This window comes from Microcaecilia unicolor, chromosome 8 (assembly GCF_901765095.1).
Source record: "Microcaecilia unicolor chromosome 8, aMicUni1.1, whole genome shotgun sequence".
Lineage (NCBI taxonomy): Eukaryota > Metazoa > Chordata > Amphibia > Gymnophiona > Siphonopidae > Microcaecilia > Microcaecilia unicolor.
Genome location: NC_044038.1, coordinates 155,448,079 through 155,469,338, shown reverse-complemented (window position 1 = coordinate 155,469,338; position 21,260 = coordinate 155,448,079). Strand labels below are relative to the sequence as shown.

Below are 21,260 nucleotides of genomic sequence, written 5' to 3'. Positions count from 1 at the left end.
TATTAGTGGTTTATGGACTTGGCCTTTAGGAACCCGTCTAACCCCTTTTTAAACTCTGCTAAGCTAACCGCCTTCACCACATTCTCCGGCAATGAATTCCAGAGTTTAATTATGCGTTGGGTGAAGAAAAATTTTCTCCAATTTGTTTTAAATTTACTACACTGTAGTTTCATCGCATGCCCCCTAGTCCTAGTATTTTTGGAAAGCGTGAACAGACGCTTCACATCCACCTGTTCCACTCCACTCATTATTTTATATACCTCTATCATGTCTCTCCTCAGCCGTCTCTTCTCCAGACTGAAAAGCCCTAGTCTCCTTAGTCTTTCTTCATAGGGAAGTCGTCCCATCCCCACTATCATTTTAGTCGCCCTTCGCTGCACCTTTTCCAATTCTACTATATCTTTCTTGAGATGCGGCAACCAGAATTGAACACAATACTCAAGGTGCAGTCCCCTCTATGATCTTGAAAGCTGGTGTGTCTCATCATATTGAAATCTTTTACCTACAAAAGCTGGCACCACCTGCAGAGAAACCAACCTTCAACAGCTGACCAGTTTTTATGCCAGGATCGAGCTTTGGCATTCACTAGATTTGAATACATTTTGATAAGCTATTTTACTGCAGTTAAATTCATCTGACAGAACACAGATTTCCTTGCTAGTATGCAAACGTGTTTGCAGCAGTTTTTCATAGTACCTAGCTTTCAGTGGTAGCATTACAAGGAAAAAGTGTTAAAATGTGTACTTACTCAGTTTCATTTGGATAAACTGAGGATAAAGGAGGTAAAGGACAGTCTGAAACCAGAAAGGGTCAGTGACAGGGTTAGATTTGAACTCAAATGAGAGATACCATTTGGCTTTGCGCTACAGGTCACTGCTTTAACTACTTAGCCGTACTCTCTCCTTCCCCTGCCTCTCATACAGACTTAATTACATGTGACCATTCTTCATTAAGCTTTTTCTATGCATGTCTGAGATATTATAAATGCCATTTGAATTAATTAAAGCATTTTCTCTCACCAAATCAATATTTTAAAGAGATTTAGGGGGATTCTTTGGAACCAAAGCTTTTTCTCCTTCGTAGGAATTTTTTGCATTGGTTCTTTTTTTCTATCCCTTATATATCATAGAAACCGATGATAGGACCTTGATCCACATGTTGTTCAGGTGTACCCAGTAGTGGTACAGTACTTCAGAATTGAATGACCTCACTGGGAAGCTTTGAGGTTTCTTTTGTTTACTTATTAAAATGCTCTGGATGTAACGGTGAGAGATTATAAGCTTATTGAACAGACTGGGAGTAAATAGTAGCATTGACAATTGACCAGTTTGTTTTCCCATAGCGTATGTTTATGTGACTTTCAATCCCATATGACAAGTCAATTATCTGCAGAGGCCAGAACTAAACACATAAACCCTGCCTGCAAACAACAGGAGGAAGCTTGGCAACATATCCTGTTGGCAGGCATGAAATGACCCTTAAAACTGACTGAGTCACTGAGTACACTCTGGTTCAATCCTTGGTGTACTAGGGACCAAGGACATACAGTGCTTGAGTGCATCTGGCCACCTGCCCGACCAGTCCATGCCAGGAATGCTATTGAGACCCTTTGCTCACGTACACACAGGTTATTGCAAACCCCATTGCTTAGGTTAGGACACATTGCTAGAGCTCGATCTTATGCCTCTTTGGGACCCTTTTACTAAAGTTTAGCACACGCTAATGGACATTAGCATGCGATAAGTGCCATGAGGCCCATAGGTATAAAATAGGGAATGCAACATTTAGTGCGCACAAATTTCATTAGCACATGCAAAGCTTTAGTAAAAGGGGCCTCGTCATTTGAAATTCCAAAGCTTTGGATTCTAGAGCTTCATTTAGCACTTCTTTTACAAAGCAGGTGCTAGCGATTCCCGCACAGCAAATGAGAGGAAGCCTATAGGAATTGAATGGGCTTCCTCTCATTTATCCTGCAAGAATCGCTAGCGCGGCTTTGTAAAAGAAACCCTTATCGATGTTAGTAAGAAGGTTAAGGCCGTTTCTTTGCAAAGTCTTTTTATGCATATATATCTGTTTTAATTTGATTTTAGCTGAAATCTTCATTGTTATGTTTCTACATATGTGTCAACAAAATGGTAAGAAAAGCCATAAAAAACCCACACAAGCCAAGAAGCGACAACTAACAAAAGTCAACATAACACCAAATACAGAAGACCCATACCAAAACATTCAAATAGGCTATGTCAACGCCAGATCCGTAGTAAACAAAACAACAACAATAACAGACTGGATCACATCAGCGAAATTTGATGTACTCTTCATCACTGAAACATGGATCCATGATCAAAAGGACCCTATAATCTTAAACCAGGACCCTATCATCTTAAGCCTATTTCCTCCAGGATATAAAATCACCCACTGGATCAGGAAATAAAAAAGAGGAGGGGGCATAGCGCTCCTATACCGATCTCACTTCACGATTGAAACCACTGCAGAATCTATAACAACCCACCTCGAAATAGCCTCAATCAGAATCCACCATAAAACCCTGCTCGACCACCTAAATTGCGTACTATTCTATAGACCATCATGCAACTGGAACGAAAGCCATGGACTTTGTTTCAAACGTGTGTATCCAACTCCAACACACTAGTACTAGGAGACATTAACCTTCACCTTAAAGACCCAAACTTTACCAATGCACGAGAATGCAAGGACTTCCTTCATCTATGCGATCTTACATGGCCACACATGCAAAAAACCCATGCGAAGGGTCATACATTCGACCTCTTCTCACACAAACTGTCCACTGCTCAGAACCTAACCATAACACAAACTAGATGGACAGAAACACCATTACAAACTAAGTCTATCCCTAAAATGGCAGAAAGGGGGCTCTCCCCACACACGAGAACACACAACTCACACCATGAGAGGCCAAGTAGACCCGGTTACTTTCTGGCACCAGATATACAACGATGACTGGACAGCAAAACGGAATCCGTATATTACCTCTCAGATTGGGACAAAAGATGCAGACACATACTTGACGAAATAGCACCCTTACAAACTAGAACCTCAAGGAGACATACCTCGATACCGTGGTTCAATGAAGAATTGAAAAAAACTAAAAACACAATCTAGGAAACTGGAACGCGCATGGAAAAAAAATGAACACACACTCAACGCTTGAAAACAACTACAAAGGAAATACAAATACGCAATAAGGCAGACCAAAAGGTCAAACTACAAAACTAAAATTGGGCCGGACTACAAAAACACAAAGAAACTATACCATCTCGTGAACAAACTACTGGACACAATGCCGGTCACCACAACCAACACTGACATGCCATCTGCAGACACCTTGCTAAATATTTCAATGATAAAATCGTAATTCTACGCAAAGCCCTACCTAGGAACAACATGGACATAGAAAACTTCATTAATGGTCTAGACCCAACCCCTGGCGAATACCCTGCTGACCGAATATGGTCAAATTTCACCCCCCCTCAGCACCGCTACAGTCACCCAGGCAATAAAAAAAAATACTCCAGTAGCCACTGTCAACTGGACACCTGTCCCAGCTACCTAATACAATCTGCCCCCCATCGCTTCATAACAGATCTCACATCCCACTTAAACTTCATGCTACAGCAGGGTATCAACCCTAAAGAAACGGCAACATCCTGCTCACCCCAATACCAAAAGACACCAAGAAAAAAACAGAAGACATTACCAACTACCGCCCAGTAGCATCTATCCCATTAGTAGTCAAACTAATGGAAGGTCTGGTGACCAAGCAACTCAACGACTACATAAACAAATTCACTATACTACATGAGTCACAATCAGGATTTTGACCCCTACACAGTACTGAAACAGTACTACTTACTCTGCTAACCAAATTCAAGCAGGAAATAGCAATAGGCAAAAGCATTCTCCTCCTCCAATTTGACATGTCAAGTGCATTCGACATGGTCAACCACAACATACTACTAAGACTTCTAGAACACTTCAGAATTGGTGGCAGTACTCTTAATTGGATCAAGGGCTTTCTAACCACAAGAACATATCAAGTGAAATCAAAATCAAACATCACCGTGGAAACCAGACTGTGGAGTACCGCAAGGATCACCACTATCACCGATCCTTTTCAACCTCATGATGACTCCACTAGCCAAGACCTTATCCACCCAAGGCCTTAACCCATTTATCTACGCTGATGACGTTACATTATATATCCCCTTCAAACATGATTTGGCAGAAATCACCAATGAAATCAAGCTCAGCTTAAACACCATGACCTCATGGGCTAACGCATTCCAACTAAAACTCAATACAGAAAAAACACACTGTCTCATCATCTCATCTCATCACAATACAATACATACAAACCCACAAATATCAACACCCCAGGATACACCCTCCCTATCTCAGACAGCCTGAAAATTCTCAGAGTAACAATTGACCGTAACCTCTTACTTGAGACCCAAGCGAAATCCACCATAAAGAAAATGTTTTTCTCAATGTGGAAACTCAAAAGCATGAAACCATTCTTCCCGACGGAAATATTTCGAAACCTGATACAAACAATGGTACTAAGCCATGCAGACTACTGTAATGGAATCTATGCGGGATGCAAAGATCAAATTTAAAAAAAAAACTTCAAACCGCCCAAAACACAGCAGCCAGGCTTATATTTGGAAAAACGTGTTTTGACTGCGCCAAACCACTCAGAGAAAAACTGCATTGGCTACCAATCAAAGAACGAATCACGTTCAAAATCTGCACGACTGTTCATAAAATCATTTACGGCGAGGCACCTGGATACATGACAGACTTTATTGACCTGCCAACCAGCAATACCACTAAATCTACACGATCATACCTAAACCTCCATTACCCAAGCAACAAATGACTCAAATATAAATCCACGTATGCATCCAGCTTTTCCTACTTAAGCGCACAACTATGGAACACACTGCCAAAAATAGTAAAAACTATGCCAGACCACCTTAATTTCTGGAAATCACTGTAGAGGAGTGTGGTAGCCGTGTTAGTCCACTCTTAAGGTTATCAATAGAAATCAAACAAAATAAAACATGGAAAAGAAAATAAGATTTTTTATTGGACATAACTTAATACATTTCTTGATTAGCTTTCGAAGGTTGCCCTTCTTCCTCAGATCGGAAATAAGCAAATGTGCTAGCTGACAGTGTATATAAGTGAAAACATTCAAGCATTACTATGACAGTCTGACAGGGTGGGAGGAGGGGGGTGGGTAGGAAGTATGCATGGGGACATCAAAGCATATCATTGATATTCTAACAGGGTGGGTGTGGATAGGTGAGGGGAGGGTGATCAACAGAGACATACAGCTTTATGGTTTATAATGGGCTAGGAACCCCAGATCCTTGTTAAGTCCTTTCTGTTGGGTGTTAAAATATTCAATCATTCTGACTTCAAAGGTCTTACGTTCTTGTATGGTTTTAAAGTTACCTTTGAGGAAGAAATATCTGGATTCATAGAGGGAATTCTGAAACCTCTCGTACACAAAACTAACAGCTTCATACAAGACACCACAGACTTTCTGAATAAATTGAAAAATATCAAGCAACTACCACCTAACACCCTTCTGGTCACGATGGATGTAGAATCACTATACAGCAACATTCCACATGCGGATGGCATAGCTGCATGTGGAAGACTCCTAAAAAAAATCCACACTGGACCATCAATACTCACCAGAAACTATTACAAAATTAATCAAATTCATTTTAACTCACAACTACTTCCACTTTAACAATGATATCTGTCTGCAAATAATGGGCACTGCGATGGGCACTGCGATGGGCACCAGGACAGCACCCCAATATGCCAACCTTTTTATGGCTGAGCTGGAAGAGACATTTCTGAATACACACCAGACCAAACCTCTAAAATACTACCGGTACATCGATGACATTTTTATGATTTGGACGGAGGGTGAAGAAACTGAAACAATTTTATTCTGCATTCAATACATACCATCCTACAATCAGATTCAAAATTGACTACTCCCCAGAAAAAGTCAATTTTTTGGACACCACGCTCTCAGTCAGTAATGGCTGTATACAAACATCTATATACAAGAAACCCACAGACAGATGCAGCTACCTCCACAACTCCAGCTTCCATCCTTCACATACAAAAAGATCCATCATTTACAGCCAAGCCACAAGATACCACCGTATCTGCTCTGACCCAGGGGACAGAGACAGACACCTTAAAAGCCTGACTGAATCCTTCAAACAGAAGAGCTACAACCCCAAAATAATCTCCAAGAATATTGCCTCCTCCCTCAAAACACCCAGGGAGAATCTGCTACAGTACAAAAAGAAAAAATCCACAGACAGAATCCCGCTTGTAGTGACATACAATCCAGAGCTGGAAAAACTGAGGAAAATCATAAGAGATCTACAACCTATACTCCAGGAGGATGAATTACTGAAAGAGATATTCCCATCCCCACCAGTACTGGCCTTCCGACAGCCACCCAATTTAAAACACAAGCTAATCAGAAGTAAACTTCCATCACAGACTGAAAAGGAACAGAAGGGCACACTTCCCTGTAATTTATCCAGTTGCAAACTATGCCAAAATATTTCACAGGACCCCAAAGTCATCCACAAAGGAAAGATATTCAACATAAAGGGATCTTTCACTTGCTCATCTTCCAATGTGGTATATATCATTCAGTGTAAAAAATGTAACGAAGGATGCTATATTGGAGAAACAGGCCAGATGCTTAAGACAAGATTCAATTTACATAGACATCATATGAACAATACTGGTGCCAGCAGGGTTCCCACGCCTGTTCGTCAACATTTTATAGGACCAGGACACTGTACCAGTGACTTCACAGTGAGAATCCTCAAAGGTAACTTTAAAACCATACAAGAACGTAAGACCTTTGAAGTCAGAATGATTGAATATTTTAACACCCAACAGAAAGGACTTAACAAGGATCTGGGTGGGGTTCCTAGCCCATTATAAACCATAAAGCTGTATGTCTCTGTTGATCACCCTCCCCTCACCTATCCACACCCACCCTGTTAGAATATCAATGATATGCTTTGATGTCCCCATGCATACTTCCTACTCACCCCCCTCCTCCCACCCTGTCAGACTGTCATAGTAATGCTTGAATGTTTTCACTTATATACACTGTCAGCTAGCACATTTGCTTATTTCCGATCTGAGGAAGAAGGGCAACCTTCGAAAGCTAATCAAGAAATGTATTAAGTTATGTCCAATAAAAAAGGTATCATCTTATTTTCTTTTCCATGTTTTATTTTGTTTGATTTCTATGGAAATCACTGAAAACGGTCCTGTTCAAAAGAGCATACCCCACCAACCCAACATAAAAATATATGGGCACAGTGCAACCAAAGAACGTAAAGGACATTACCTGACTCCTCCCCCACCTCCAGTTCCCCCAACTATGCCAACCTTACATGTACCTTATCTACCACAACTTCACCTTGTATTCATTAGTACCATGTATCAGTTTAGACCAGAATCGGCTAATGCCGTTAACGGCTAAGCCACATTGAGCCTGCAAAAAGGTGGAAAAATGTGGGGAAAAATGCAACAAATAAATAAATATATTATGGTGGGGGGGAAGCGGGGCTGGTGGTTGGGAGGTGGGCCTGGTTCTGGACAGACTTCTATGGTCTGTGCCCTGAAAATGGCAGAAACAAATCAAGTCTCTACTCAAACGGAAGAATAAACCAAATAAACTACCCAAGTGGAGGAGTGGCCTAGTGGTTAGGGTGGTGGACTTTGGTCCTGGGGAACTGAGGACCCTGAGTTCGATTCCCGGCACAGGCAGCTCCTTGTGACTCTGGGCAAGTCACTTAACTCTCCATTGCCTGCCGCATTGAGCCTGCCATGAGTGGGAAAGCGCGGGGTACAAATGTAACTAAAATAAAATAAATAAAAAAATAAATACACCAAAGTTACTTGGGATAAATCAAACCAACCCCTCTCTCCGCTACTGATTACTTACATCCATTCGCCGGAACGCAGCAAGGCAGATCAGCTGAGCTGCCGTCCGCCTTCCTTCCCTGCCTGTGCCCCGCCCTCGCTGACATTACGTCACACGAGGGCGGGACACAGGTAGAGAAGGAAGGCCGACGGCAGCTCAGCTGATCTGCCCTGCTGCGTTCCGGCGAATGGATGTCAGTTCAGTAGCGGAGAGAGGGGCTGGGCCGGGTCGAGGGCTGGCGGGGGGAGCGGTGGCGACCACGCCGGGGGGGGGGGGGGCAGCGTCGACCTCCAAAAACCCCAATAGCCCGTTTTAACGGGCTCAACCGCTAGTACACCTATAAAAGGTTTAAGGTAATATAGGTACCTATGTTATGAAATGGAAATTATTTTCTTTAGTATTATTGCTTGTTCCCTTTTTTTAAGTACATAAGTATTGCCATACTGGGACAGACCGAAGGTCCATCAAGCCCAGCATCCTGTTTCCAGCAGTGGCCAATCCAGGTCACAAGTATCTGGCAAGATCCCAAAATAGTACAATACATTTTATGCTGCTTATCCTAGAAATAAGTAGTGGATTTTCTCCAAGTCCATTTTAATAATGGCTTATGAACTTTTCTTTTAGGGAACTAGCCAATCCTTTTTTAATCCCCGATAAGATAACTGCTTTTACTACATTCTCTGGCAAATTCCTCTCCCCGTTGACGTGGACTATATTATTTTCCCTCTTTCTACAATGATGTTGTGTATAAGTTCTATTGCAAATTAAAAAACTAAGAAACATTGGGTAAGCTCTTAGGGGAAGGAGCCTGCTACTGTACTAATGGCAAAGTTGGCTGCCATGAGCATTAATTAGAAAGGTGGGCCAGAAAAAAAAAACAGCTATGAGAGAATCCAAAGCTTGGTCATCTTTGTCACAGCAAATCTTTTCATGCTAGCTTTCAGGTATTTAGAAGATACAGGTATGTGGTATGGAGAACTGTGTGAAAGTTCAATCATTCTGACTCTGCCTGTCTATCTGATGTTTTGTCTGTAGGCCCTTGAAGAGGCTCTGAATGTCCAGGCCTCTGCTCCGCTGCCACCTGTGTTCACTAATGCTCCCGAGATCAGAGCAGGACTGAAGAGACAGGAGCTGCTGACCCAGATGGAGCTGCTGAAACAGCAGGTACGACATGGCAACAGGTTGTCTAGTGATGGAGGATTTTAATCACCAAATGATTCAAAAATAGGATAGCAGAGGTAATGAATGCTCACAGTTTGCCTAAATAAAAAGGCATCTTATTTTTTTATCTCCATGCTGAAAAAATACTACTTACAAATGTTTTGGCTTCCAAAACTACATTTTACTGAACCCCTAGGCTGAAGGCAGGTAGTTCTCTCATCTTTATTTGCCAAAGAACAAGTCTTGGAGCTCACATAGTCTGAGCGCCCATAACCCTAGCACTAGTTCCCCTACTCTGTTCACACCTTTGTCTCAATTGATTCCACAAGAAATATTTCTTAATTGTGACCCCTGCAAATTATATGAAACAAATTGAATAGGAATGTTAACATGAAGCGGGTTTCTGGTAGTAGATTTCCTTATGAGGGAAAGGCTAGGAGTTTCAGATCCTTTTGGGCAAACTGTATCCCAGGTAAGCTATGAGGAGAAGTACAGGGAAAAAAGAAATGGGCTTAATGTGTCCTAATTCAGGACTTTCCCGCATGCTGAGCCAATTTTTACTGCGGCTGTAAAAATAGGGCTTTTTCTTTTTTTGCTGGTCCAGCACTAATTTTTCCACTAGCATGTGGGACCGGCAAAAATATTACATGGAAGCACTTACCACCTCCTGTTTAGGAGTTGCTAAGGGCTCCCACATTAAGTCCGCATTAACCAGTTATCGTGGTAGTATGAATGCGCTAGCTGATTAACACTTCCACACCCTCTCTACCCATTCCCCGCCCATGCCACATCCCCTCCTAAAACTAAATAGAAAAAAATGAATATTGCACAATTACTGTGTTCAAACAGGGAAATTACCACAAGACATTTTAGCGCAGGTATGTCAAATTCATGACCAGTGATGGGCTGCAACAGCAGCTGTGTATTCATTGATGTGCCACACTGAAGTATTCGTCCTCGTTCTCCCTTACTCGGTATCGTCCCTGGATTTTTGGGGGGGAGGGAGGTGTCAGTCCCCCTATATAAATTGTGCCTAGTGCTTCCATCTAAAGGGAAAGGGTATTAATGGGTAGGATTTCCCTTCCTTTCCCTCAGAAACTACCACGAAATCTAAGTGAATTCAACTTTCTTAAATTCTCTCAGACCTCTCTCTCGTCTATGTTCTGTCTTCACCACTGACAGTTTTACACCAGGGTTGCCATATAAAAAAAAAAATTCCCACACAAAACCGCTCGAAACCCGCCCAAAAACCGCACACACCCCACCCCCGACGTCATCCCCGCCCCCGCCGTCATCAGCCTTGCCCCCACCGTCATCGCCCCGCCCAATACGTCACCAAACCCCGCCTCTGTCGCCATTAGCCCCACCCCCCCGCCGGCCGAAAAACCGCCCAAAACCCGCACAGAAAAAAGAAAAGCCCAAAAAACCGCAGCCCGCCACAGACAAAAGTTTCCCGCGGCGGGTTGCGGAAAACCGCCCAATTGGGCGGGAAAACCACCCATCTGGCAACCCTGTTTTACACAAAATTCCCCTAACCACAGAGAAAAACACACACTGGCAGGGTTGCCAGGTGGAAAATTTTTTTCCAGCCTAAAGGAGCCCAAAATCCAGCCCAAAACCCGCCCAAACTCAAACCCCGCCCCTGACACCCCGCCCCCGCGTCATCACCCCCGCCCCCGCCGTCATCAACCCCGCCCCCGCCGTCATCGGCCCCGCCTCCCCCGTCATCGGCCCCGCCCCCCCCGTCACTAACCCCGCCTCCCCCGTCACTAACCCCGCCTCCCACGTCACTAACCCCGCCCAGAAACGTCATTAACCCCGCCCACCGCGGCCGAAAAAAGCCGGCGAAAAAACCGCCCCGAAGCCAAAAAGGAGCCCAAAAAACCGCAACCCGCCGCAGGCAAAAATTTCCCGCGGCGGGTCGCGGAAAACCGCCCAATTGGGCGGTAAAACCGCCCACCTGGCAACACTGTGTATTTTCCCTCCTTAGAAAGCTCCTCCCCCTTCTCCATAGCAGCGGTTGTCATGGAGAAAGAAATGGATACATTGACTGATAGCCAATAGCTTGCTCTAGTCACACACCGACTGACAGGAAAAACCCGCAGATCACGGTTGCCAGATGGGCGGTTTTCCCACCCAATTGGGCGGTTTTCCGCAACCCGCCACGGGAAACTTTTGCCTGCGGCGGGTTGCGGTTTTTTGTGCTCGTTTTGTATTTTTTGTGCGGATTTTGGGGCGGTTTTTCGGCCAGCGGGGGGTGGGGCTAATGACGACAGAGGTGGGGTTTGTGATGTTTTGGGCGGGGTTTGGTGACGTATTGGGCGGGGCGATGACGACGGGGGCGGGGTGATGACGGAAGGGGTGGGGATGATGACGGCGGGGGCGGGGGTGATGACGGAAGGGGCGGGGTTGATGACGGCGGGGGTGGGGTGTGGGCGGGTTTTGGGCTGTTTTGTGTGGGAATTTTTTTTTTTTATTTGGCAACCCTGCCGCAGATCAAAATGCCAGTCTGATTAACACACAAATTATATTCCGTCAAAACCCAGTTTACAGATGGGTTCCAGAAGTATGTGGGAGCCAAATTTACTTTTTGTCATTAACCAGATACTGGATTTAAAATGTGCTTTAGATACTGTGATGCAGGACACACAGAACTTCAGGACTGCATGCTTGACACGCCTGTTCTAGTCATACACATACGTCCTTATCAAACAGACAGATCAAAATGCCAGTCTGATTAACACACAAATTATATTCTATCAAAACTCAGTTTATAGATGGTTTCACAATTACTTAAGATCCAAATTTATATTATATAATTAACCAGATGTTAAATGTAAAATGCACATTAGATACTATGATGCAGGCCACACAGAACTTCCCCTGTTTTAGCACATCCTGCAGTACGTCAAGCTCCATCTCTGGCCATCTTCAAATCTAGGCTAAAAGCCCACCTTTTTGAGGCTGCCTTTAATTCCTAACCCCTATTCACTTGTTCTGTATCCATGTCTGTTTTATCATTTCCACCTTAAATAATTCCCTTATCACTTATTTGTCCTGTTTGTCTGTCCTGATTAAATTGTAAGCTCTATCGAACAGGGACTATCTCTTCATGTTTAAGTATATAGCGCTGCGTGCGTATAGAAATAAGTAGTACTAGTAAGCCTTTTTCGGTGCTCTAAGCCTGCGTAGGGCTTAGCACATCATAGTAAAAGGGCACCATAGTGCTGAAAAGGCATTAAGGACAAAGTATATTTTGAGATTAGAAAAAATGCAGGAGAGAAAACTATGTAATCTTCCCTTAATCTGCTGAATATTGGTTTAACCTGCTGTTTAAAACATCCAGTAATTGAGGTGACCCCCACTCCCTTCCTGAGGTAACTTGTTCCACTGCTTTACTCCTCTCACATTTGGAAGGTTCTTCCTAATGTCTCACCTAAATTCTCCCTTTCACAGTCATCACTTCTTTCTTCAGTGGATGCTGCCTCGCAGATGGTCTTTGGCTAGTAAAACTGTATTCTCTTTCGGTGTCCATGACACTCCCACCCACATCTCTTTCACCAACATCTTTTCCAGGTGAAGATCTTTGAAGAGGATTTTCAGCGGGAGCGAAGTGATAGAGAGCGAATGAATGAAGAGAAGGAGGAATTGAAGCAGCAGTTAGAGCAGTTTCAGTCTCAAATGTCATTACTCAACACCCAGGTACGGGCTCCAGATTTAGGTCCTCCTATGACTGAGACCTGGTCAGACCCTCTGGCTTAGGGGTTGAAGTGCAATAGTTTGGGAAATCCATTGGTTGTACCACTGATTAATTATTGCAATCTTGTGTGTGTTGGTTGCAGTGGGAATTCATTGAGGCAACCTCAGACCCTGCAAAATAATGAAAGGCTAATTAGCTATACCAAAAGGATTGATAGGGTTAGTCCAGTTTTAAGGAGACTGCACTGACTTCCAGTTTTGATTAACATTTTCTTTAAGGTGCGTGTGTTAGTTTTTAGATTCATTTTTGATCAGTCACCTAGATTCATTAGTCACTATCCCCCAAATTCTATATATGGCGCTCAAAATTGCTTGCACAAATTTAATTTAATATTGAGCCAGTTAGTTCCAAAACTTGGGTGCTAACAGCCAAAAATCAGTTTGGGTCTCTAGCACAGGAATGAGACTGAGGGATCATAAAGGCCTTATGTGCTGTCTTGGACTATAGTTTCATCTCTCAATCCAGTTCCAGGGGACCTAGAAGAAATGTTCACATTATGGCCTGTGACAGAATTCTGTGAATTCTGCTGTCCACCTGGGGTTGATTTTAAAAGGTTCTGGTTGCTTCTGGAGTAAGACAAACTAGATTGGCTGTCTTTTTTTTTTTTTTTTTTAGAAGCTCTTTTTATTTGCGAATGAATTAACAAACCAGCCAGTTTCAGTACGAACAGTCATTAACATATTTCAGGCATCCATACTGTACATTGAGTATTCCAGCTGTAACAAACTAAACAGTAACAATTTGTATTTTGTCTTCAATAACTCTCCCTCTCATCCCACCGCTGCAACTCCAGGGATGGGTTTTGCTGAACGAATGGGAAGCTAGGTGTCTAGTATGTTCAGTGCCAGTTTATCTTAGGATCCAACCAAAGTGCTGCAGTGGTAGGCCTAAATCTAGCCAATTAAACTTTTGCTTAGCTTGATTTTAGGAATTCTTTTCCCCCTGATATCTCAGTCCTTCCCCCTTTCTGCCCTGGCACCCCACGATTTCCCAGCAGCCAGTACTCCTCCCAACCCTGACCCCCTCCCCCCAGAACCTGTGATGTTTAAGCAGATCCTCCAACACCCTGAAGCTCTTTCCAACTCCTCCCTAGACCGTTATAGCCCATACTGCTAGAGCTGCAGGCTGAAATTCACAGGGTCTGGTTAGAAGGGGGTAGGGAGTCGGAGGGGAGATCAAGATGATTGAAAATTGTGGGGTACCAGGACAGGAGGAGGTAGGAGACAAGATTTGTGTGACTGGAGTTGGGTTTTACTGATGGATTGGGTTTTAGGGTGAAAGGAGATCTTTTCTTTAGGAATTTATTTTCAAAAATCTCTGAGTGCCAGATATACTCAGTCAGGTTTTGTTTGGCTAAGTTACCAAGTAGATCAATTTTCAGCCACAATCTACACGGCGGCTTGTGGCTGAATTTTTATTTACACTTAACCAGACAAAATCTAACCAAGTCGGATATTTAGTGGTTTCTGAAAATAAATCCCCTACCTAGTCAGTGATCTGTGAGAAGGATGTGAGGGAAGAGGTAGCAAATGCTATGAAATTAGTGAAGCAGAAAGCGATGGAGTTTTAGAAGTCCATCCAGTAGAAGAGGTCAGAACACGCCAAGAATCGTTTTATAGGAGATGAGACCTGCATCTTTTGACAAACATGTTGAGTCTCAAGGAGAAATACATTTGTCAAGAAGGTGCTGGAATGAAACCTACGAGAACCTACTACACATAGAAGTCTAAGTTAGTACCTCAATAGAGCTGTTGTATATCCTATACGTAACCATCATGATCAATCAAAGCTGAGAAGGAAACCCTACGTGACTTGTGTGCTCACCTGCTTCCTTTCTGTCTTTTACTCACATTCCCCTCTCCCACTTTCTCAGCTACGGGCCTGTAAAGAGGACAATCAAAGAGAAAAAGAAGAGAAGGAGAAATTGCGCAAGTTGCTAAAGCAGCAGAAGCAGGTATTGAGGATTCTGATAAGTTAAGGTGGCGCAGGGGCTGACCAGAAAAGGGTGGTAACCGTATCTCTGTCACAACCAGAGAAAGAGGGAAGACCTAACTTGAGCTCACACATCTAACTGGGAGGGCGGGGAAAAGAGAGCGGCAAGGAGACCACCTGGTTTGTTGGAGAAAGTACTGGCCAATGAATACCTTTATCAGCTAATGCTATTTTCGACTCAACATTTGCTCAGGTACTTAGTTCAGAAGAGCTGTTGCAGGCCTGTTAGCAGCAGTAGCACAGCCAGAAGTGAATTTCTGTATAGGCCCAGGATGGATTGGATGGTCCTATGCATTTCTTCCCCTGACACCCCACCACCACATTAAAAATTAATACATTGGCTGGCGGGGAGATTCCTAAGCTCTGACTTCTGAAGATGTCCTCTACTGGAACTCTCCAGGCCATCTGAACACTGGTCAAATTGGTAGCATGCTTTCTTCTGACAACACCAACACCCTTCCAGATATATGCTCAGTTCACGTGTATAAACTGAACATGCATGAGGGATGCCAACGTCGGTGGCTGGGAACATCCTGTTGATTTCACCAGTGTTCAGACGGCTCAGGGCTTCTGGGAGAGGACATCTTCAGCTGGTGGGGCTTGGGGATTCCCTCCAGCTACAGCAAGAATATGTGCCACTGCTGGGTGGAACTGAACTCAAAGTGGATGGGCCTCTTCCCACCTGGGACCACTCTTGGCTACGCCACTGGTTAGCATGAGGGTCCCCAACATTGTTTCTTTTCCTGGAACATGGCTGATGCTTGAACCATCGTCAAGGGTGATAGGGATTAGAAGTAAAGATCAATCATGCTTGAAGAAATAGAACTGAGGAGAATGTTTGAGGTGTTCCCACCATTGTTTTGATAAGTCTAATGCTACGCAGATAATATTCTCTTAGTTTTAAAATTGGAAATCTTCATGAATTGCTCGAGCTCCTTAAACAGAAATATGCAAACCTCAAAATGGATTCATCAAATAATTCAGTGAAGCTTTTTTGTAAACAAAGTTTTTCAATCACAGTGCTCTTCAGTGTGCCAGTTTTCAAATCACCGCATAACAATGAACAACAGGATTTCCCCCTCCTCCCACCTACCCATCCCAACTCCCCCATTTCCTAGGGAAGGAGGGGGAGATGATAGAAGAAAGGGGCTTGGGCTATATTCTAAAAAGCATAAAGGTAAGGATTGCGACTGATACAAAATGAATTTTTTTTTAACCTCAGATATGGAGCTCTGATACATTTATGTGGATTTTGTTGAATTGGCAAAATAAGCTTTAGAATTTTGGGGAAAAAATCCAAAGGGAAATTGTCATATTTTCTTTTGAATTTTCCCTAAACTATGGATTTTCCCCCAGCTTCTGATGCAAATTCTATCAGACTCAAACCAGGGTGAAAGTTGGTTTGGGTTTGACTAAATTTTTTGTACATATTTACTCCTAGCCAAGTAGTCTACTGCCAGCTTCTGCCATTATTAATTCAGTCCATTTAATTCTGGTTTGGTTTGGTTGAGTGAGTGTAGTTATTTTTTTTCCCTTATCTTGCTTTGCTTAAACAACGTGATAATGATGGAGTCTCCAGTTGATGGTGATTATGAGTTTTCAGCTACAACCTCCAATAAAGTTTATTTATGTGTCTATTGAGTTAATAAGACCAATTCTTGACCCATAAATGAAATATACTGGTGATGTAGGTGAAGCTTGCAGGTGTTTCTTCTCTCATTCTTTTCTATTTGTGCTTTTGTTTTCTTGGCTTTCAAGTGTTGGGCAGCCAAGTGATAAACTGCTTACATCCATGGACTATGTCAACCCAACTGTTGAAGTCTACCTTGCAGTTATGGTTTATTTTACAGTCTCCAGGTTCCACTAAATCACGGCCTAAAAGGCCCAAATAGGTCAAAACAAATTCTTAAAAGTTTTTTTTTTTTTTAATGTGCTGAAAAGGGAAAAAAGTGATTGTATGTTTTGGGGTATTTAACATTCAGTTTTTTCTTTTCTTTAGTATGTTCAGTTAAGACTCAATAGGTTGTCCATGAGGCCTATTTTCAAAGCACTTAGACTTACAAAGTTCCATAGGTTACTATGAAACTTTAAGTCTAAGTGCTTTGAAACTGAGCCCCATCATGTGTGTGGGATTTGTTTCTGCTTGGTTGGATCATTAGTTTCCGTGATTGGTTACCTGTTGTGCCCTACTGGTCTCCCAGCCTAGTACTGCTTGAGCCAGGTACCTGCAAGGTTCATGATATGAACGTTGATCAGTTCTTTTATATGATCAAAGATATTGTACAGTCTGTGTATTATGTGTCTGTGCATACTTCATTATGTGAAAGGTATTTCTTCTAAATCTTGCTTCTTTTATAGTTGAGTTCTAACTCTGTGTTCCTTCACTTCTTACAGGTGTTAGGAGAGAGATACCCAGGGACGCTTGGCCCTATCTGCCCTCCCTATCAGTTTCCATATGCTCCACCTGTTCCCCACACTGTCTACCCAGGTTTTGAAGACTGGCAGATCCTCTATCCACCCACAGCTGTGCCAGCAGAGCATCCACAGGTGACAGACTTCCGGCATTTCCCACTGGTAAATAATTCCAGCAGGCTGAGGATAAGTGGTTGGGAAAAGGAGTAGTTCCTAGAGCAAGTGAAGTGCTGGATGGCACGAGTCATAAGAACATAAGGAAACCCACAGAAGCTAACATTTAGGGAAGGGAAATGGGACTTGATATACTGCCTTTCTGTGGTTTTTGCAACTACATTCAAAGGGGTTTATACACAGTATAAACAGGTACTTATTTGTACCTGGGGCAATGGAGGGTTAATTGACTTGCCCAAAGTCACAAGGAGCTGCAGTGGGAATCGAGCCCAGTTCCCCAGAGTCAAAGTCCGCTGCACTAACCACTAGGGGACATTTTTTTCACCCAGCTATTTCCTCTTGCTGCTTTACACGTTCATCTTGTTTGGAACCAGTGATGGGATTCAGCACCAAAAGTTTTCATTTGCAATTACCTAGGGATTTTTTTTTCAGCACTTTTTTATATCCTTTCCAGCTTAGTTTAGTCCAGTCATTATGTCAATAAGCCTTAGCTGGGAGCCATCCACCAGGACTCTTTCCTGAACCTTGCTCTCAGAAACCTTAAATCCAGCCACTAGGTGTCACTATTGTATGATCACTCAGTTGCCCCTCCTTCCCCCTGGGCCTGTGAATGGCATCCTAGCTGACTCTGGGAGCAGAGTAACATAGTGACGGCAGATAAAGACCTCAATGGTCCATCCAGTTTGCCCAACAGTCATATTCATTATCAAGTCAAGATTTAAATCAACAATGAACGTGATATTATATACTTGATCAAGAAGGAAGGGAATATATGCTATTTCTTTCTCTTTATATGGTAGAAGAGCTCAGCTTTGTAAGAAGAGAGGGATCAGAAAGAGAGTGGGCATTGTATGTTCTAAATAGATGACTATGAGGCTTATTTTCAAAGCACTTAGCCTCCCAAAGTTCCATAGAAACATATGGAACTTAGCCTCCCAAAGTGCTTTGAAAATATGCCTCTAAATATAAACAAAGCTAAACATAAGGAAAAGACTGAGATATTGCAACTCCTGTCATAACATAGGGAGTCTTAGTCCAAGCTATATGATCTACCTTGACCTTGCAGTTGGCAATTAAAGAATCCACCATATGTGCAGATTACATTCTGTAAAGAATATGTATTCTTAATAGTGAACTTCATTTAGTCTTTTTCATATTGCATCTAATGCTTCCTATTTTTTGTTGCTGATTTTCCAGTCAGAATACCAGTGGCGGCCTCCTTGCCCTGCACCTCGTAACCAGACCTCTCAAGGAGCAGAGGTAGTGAGGCCACACCCTATGGAGCCTGGTAAGAGAGAATTGTGCTGCTATGATTGGGCTATTTTGAAGACCTGTGGGAGCAAAACTGGACAAAATCATAGAAGACCAAACAATTGATAACCTCAACAGTTTATTGCATAAACCGCCAAGAGCTCTTTGGATTGTGAAGGTTATAAATGTTTTACATAAATAAACTACAACATAAATCGCTGAGAGGCATAAAACTAAAATCCCGGCAGAGCCATGTTTCACCGAGACATAAGTTGCATCAGGGGTAAACAACCAACTGAATTGTGCACTGGTTGCACAGTGTGTGTCAAAGGAACACAAACAGACCTTCAGCATACCAGAGTTCAACTATTGCACACATCCTTATGCTTTGGTACTTCAGAGTTGATTATTTACCTCTGATGCAGCTCATGTCTGGACAAAACATGGCCATGTTGGGATTTCAGTTATATGCCTGTCAGCAATTTATGCTGTGGTGTTGAGTTGATCAGTTGATTGGTTTTCTGTAATCTGTTCTGTTTTTCTGCTGTTGTCTGCCTCTCCAGTTGTGTGACATACTATGGGATCCAAGTTTGAGATTAATTTTCAAGTTTCTTAATAATTCTAAAGTATAAGCACGAATGACTTGAGGCTCCAGTATGGAATATTCAGAATAATAATAATATTTTTCATAAGGAGGTTAGTGGGTACATGGAGGGTCTTCCCAAAGCAAGTAGTAAAGGCAAACATTAGTAGACTTCAGGAAGGCATGGGATAAGCATAAACATAAGCATACTTAGGGGTAAAAATGTGGAGACAATTTAATTACTTGTCTTTCCAAGCCTGTTCTGAAGGCGATCTACAATTCAAGTGGTATGTGGATCCCTGACCCAGAATACGTACAGTGTAGACTGGTACATGGGACAATATGAAGTGACTTAGTAAAAGTCACAAGGAGCGTCGCAGGAGAGGATGAAAGTGGGATTTGATCCCTGGCTTCCCTGATTCTTAGCCTGCTGCTCTGAGCACTGGATTAGTCCAATTTGTGCTACATATTCTGTGTGTCTTAGCTGACCAATTTATTTCTGGTTTGTTATTCCCAGGGCATAATTAGTACACAGATAAATTAGGCACATGCCTATCGCCCACTTCAAGAAGGGTCTGCAGACCTGCTAAGTGTCTCTCCTAAGAATGGTAAATTTTTAACAGATGTGAAGGCTGTGGGACTAGGGAAGGGTCCAGTGGCTGGGTATAGCCTTATAAACTGGCTATGTAGTGGCCATACCACAATTCCTTCTCTCTGTCCACTTAGTTGCAGTCCCTCCCCAGGCCCCTTGAATCTGCATCATCCCTCCTTGCCTGCCTGTCTCCACTCCCCTTCATTCTTTCATAGACTCTCCTTCCTTCCCGCCCCAGTTTGTCTCCCTAAAGCAGCCCCGGAAAGTTGGAGGGACTGGTCTGAACATAGCAGAAGGTTGGAAGTAAATTCAAGGACTAAATTACTGTTCTTTCTCTGGCTGCATGTTTGAACTTGCCACTTCAGGTGAAATTGGGGGGAGGGGGGGAGGAGGCCATGAGTAGAGTCCTAGAGGGAGGAAAAGAGTGAATATAGCCTGCAGGGGAAGAGAATGATAAAAATCTGACTGTTTGCAGGGCAGATGAGGTAAACTGAGGCAAGAGGCTCACACAGGGACATATTTAGTGCACACTGCACATGCTGCTCAAAGGGACATGCTCAAAAGGTTCCTTTGAGCTCTGGGAGAGCAGAATCCGTTTCTGGCTTAGGATGACGTCACCAGTGTGTGGCTGATTCATCCTGCTTGTCCGTGGAAATTCTGGTCTTATATCCCACTAATACCTCACCGTTCAAAGCTGATAACATAATTACAAGAGACCAGAATCAAGAAAGAATCAAGAACAAGAGAAAATGATTACAATCGGGGATTATGATGCAAGAAATAGAAAAGTTTTAACCTTTTTCCTAAAAATGAAATACAACTGAGAAGAATGAAAGATATCAGCAAGATCCTTCCAGTGACTGGCTGCCTGGAAAGCCAAAATGAATTCAATTAAACGTAGTCTCCTCTTCCCCCTAGCAGAGGGGAACGAAAAGACCACATCTCCCTTGCTCCTTGCCACCTTAGCAGCAAGAAATGGGGAATGATTATAGCGATAATTAGGTGCAAGTCCATGCATGAAAAAGCAGGATAACTTAAAAATTACTCTGGCCTTAGTGGGCAACCTAATTTTATAAAGCTAGGAGAAATGTTATCAAATTTGAGTAAATCAAAAATCAGTATTTTATGGTTTGTATCCTTCTACCAAGACCCTTATTGCAACCCAAATATACAAGATTACAATAGTCTAATTGGGAGATTAAAAGTTTAAACTAATTAGTTTCAAAATAACTTTGAACACAACGTAGTTGCTTCATTAAAAGAAAGTACTGTATTTCTTAACTAAAGAGGAAACTTGATTCTC

At 42.8% G+C, this 21,260-nt stretch overlaps 1 protein-coding gene across 3 annotated transcripts in view; it reads left to right on the top strand.

Moving 5' to 3' along the window:
• The window catches only part of TNIP1 (TNFAIP3 interacting protein 1), a 130,818-nt gene that overhangs the window by 108,788 nt on the left and 770 nt on the right, over nt 1-21,260 (top strand). For 2 of the 3 annotated variants that reach the window (XM_030211154.1, XM_030211153.1), the window contains exons 13-17: nt 9,068-9,196; nt 12,770-12,895; nt 14,827-14,907; nt 17,340-17,519; nt 18,729-18,819. In XM_030211154.1, coding sequence (XP_030067014.1) covers nt 9,068-9,196; nt 12,770-12,895; nt 14,827-14,907; nt 17,340-17,519; nt 18,729-18,819 — 607 coding nt within the window. The remainder of the gene's footprint in view (nt 1-9,067; nt 9,197-12,769; nt 12,896-14,826; nt 14,908-17,339; nt 17,520-18,728; nt 18,820-21,260) is intronic. The other variant, XM_030211155.1, reaches the window with a different exon arrangement.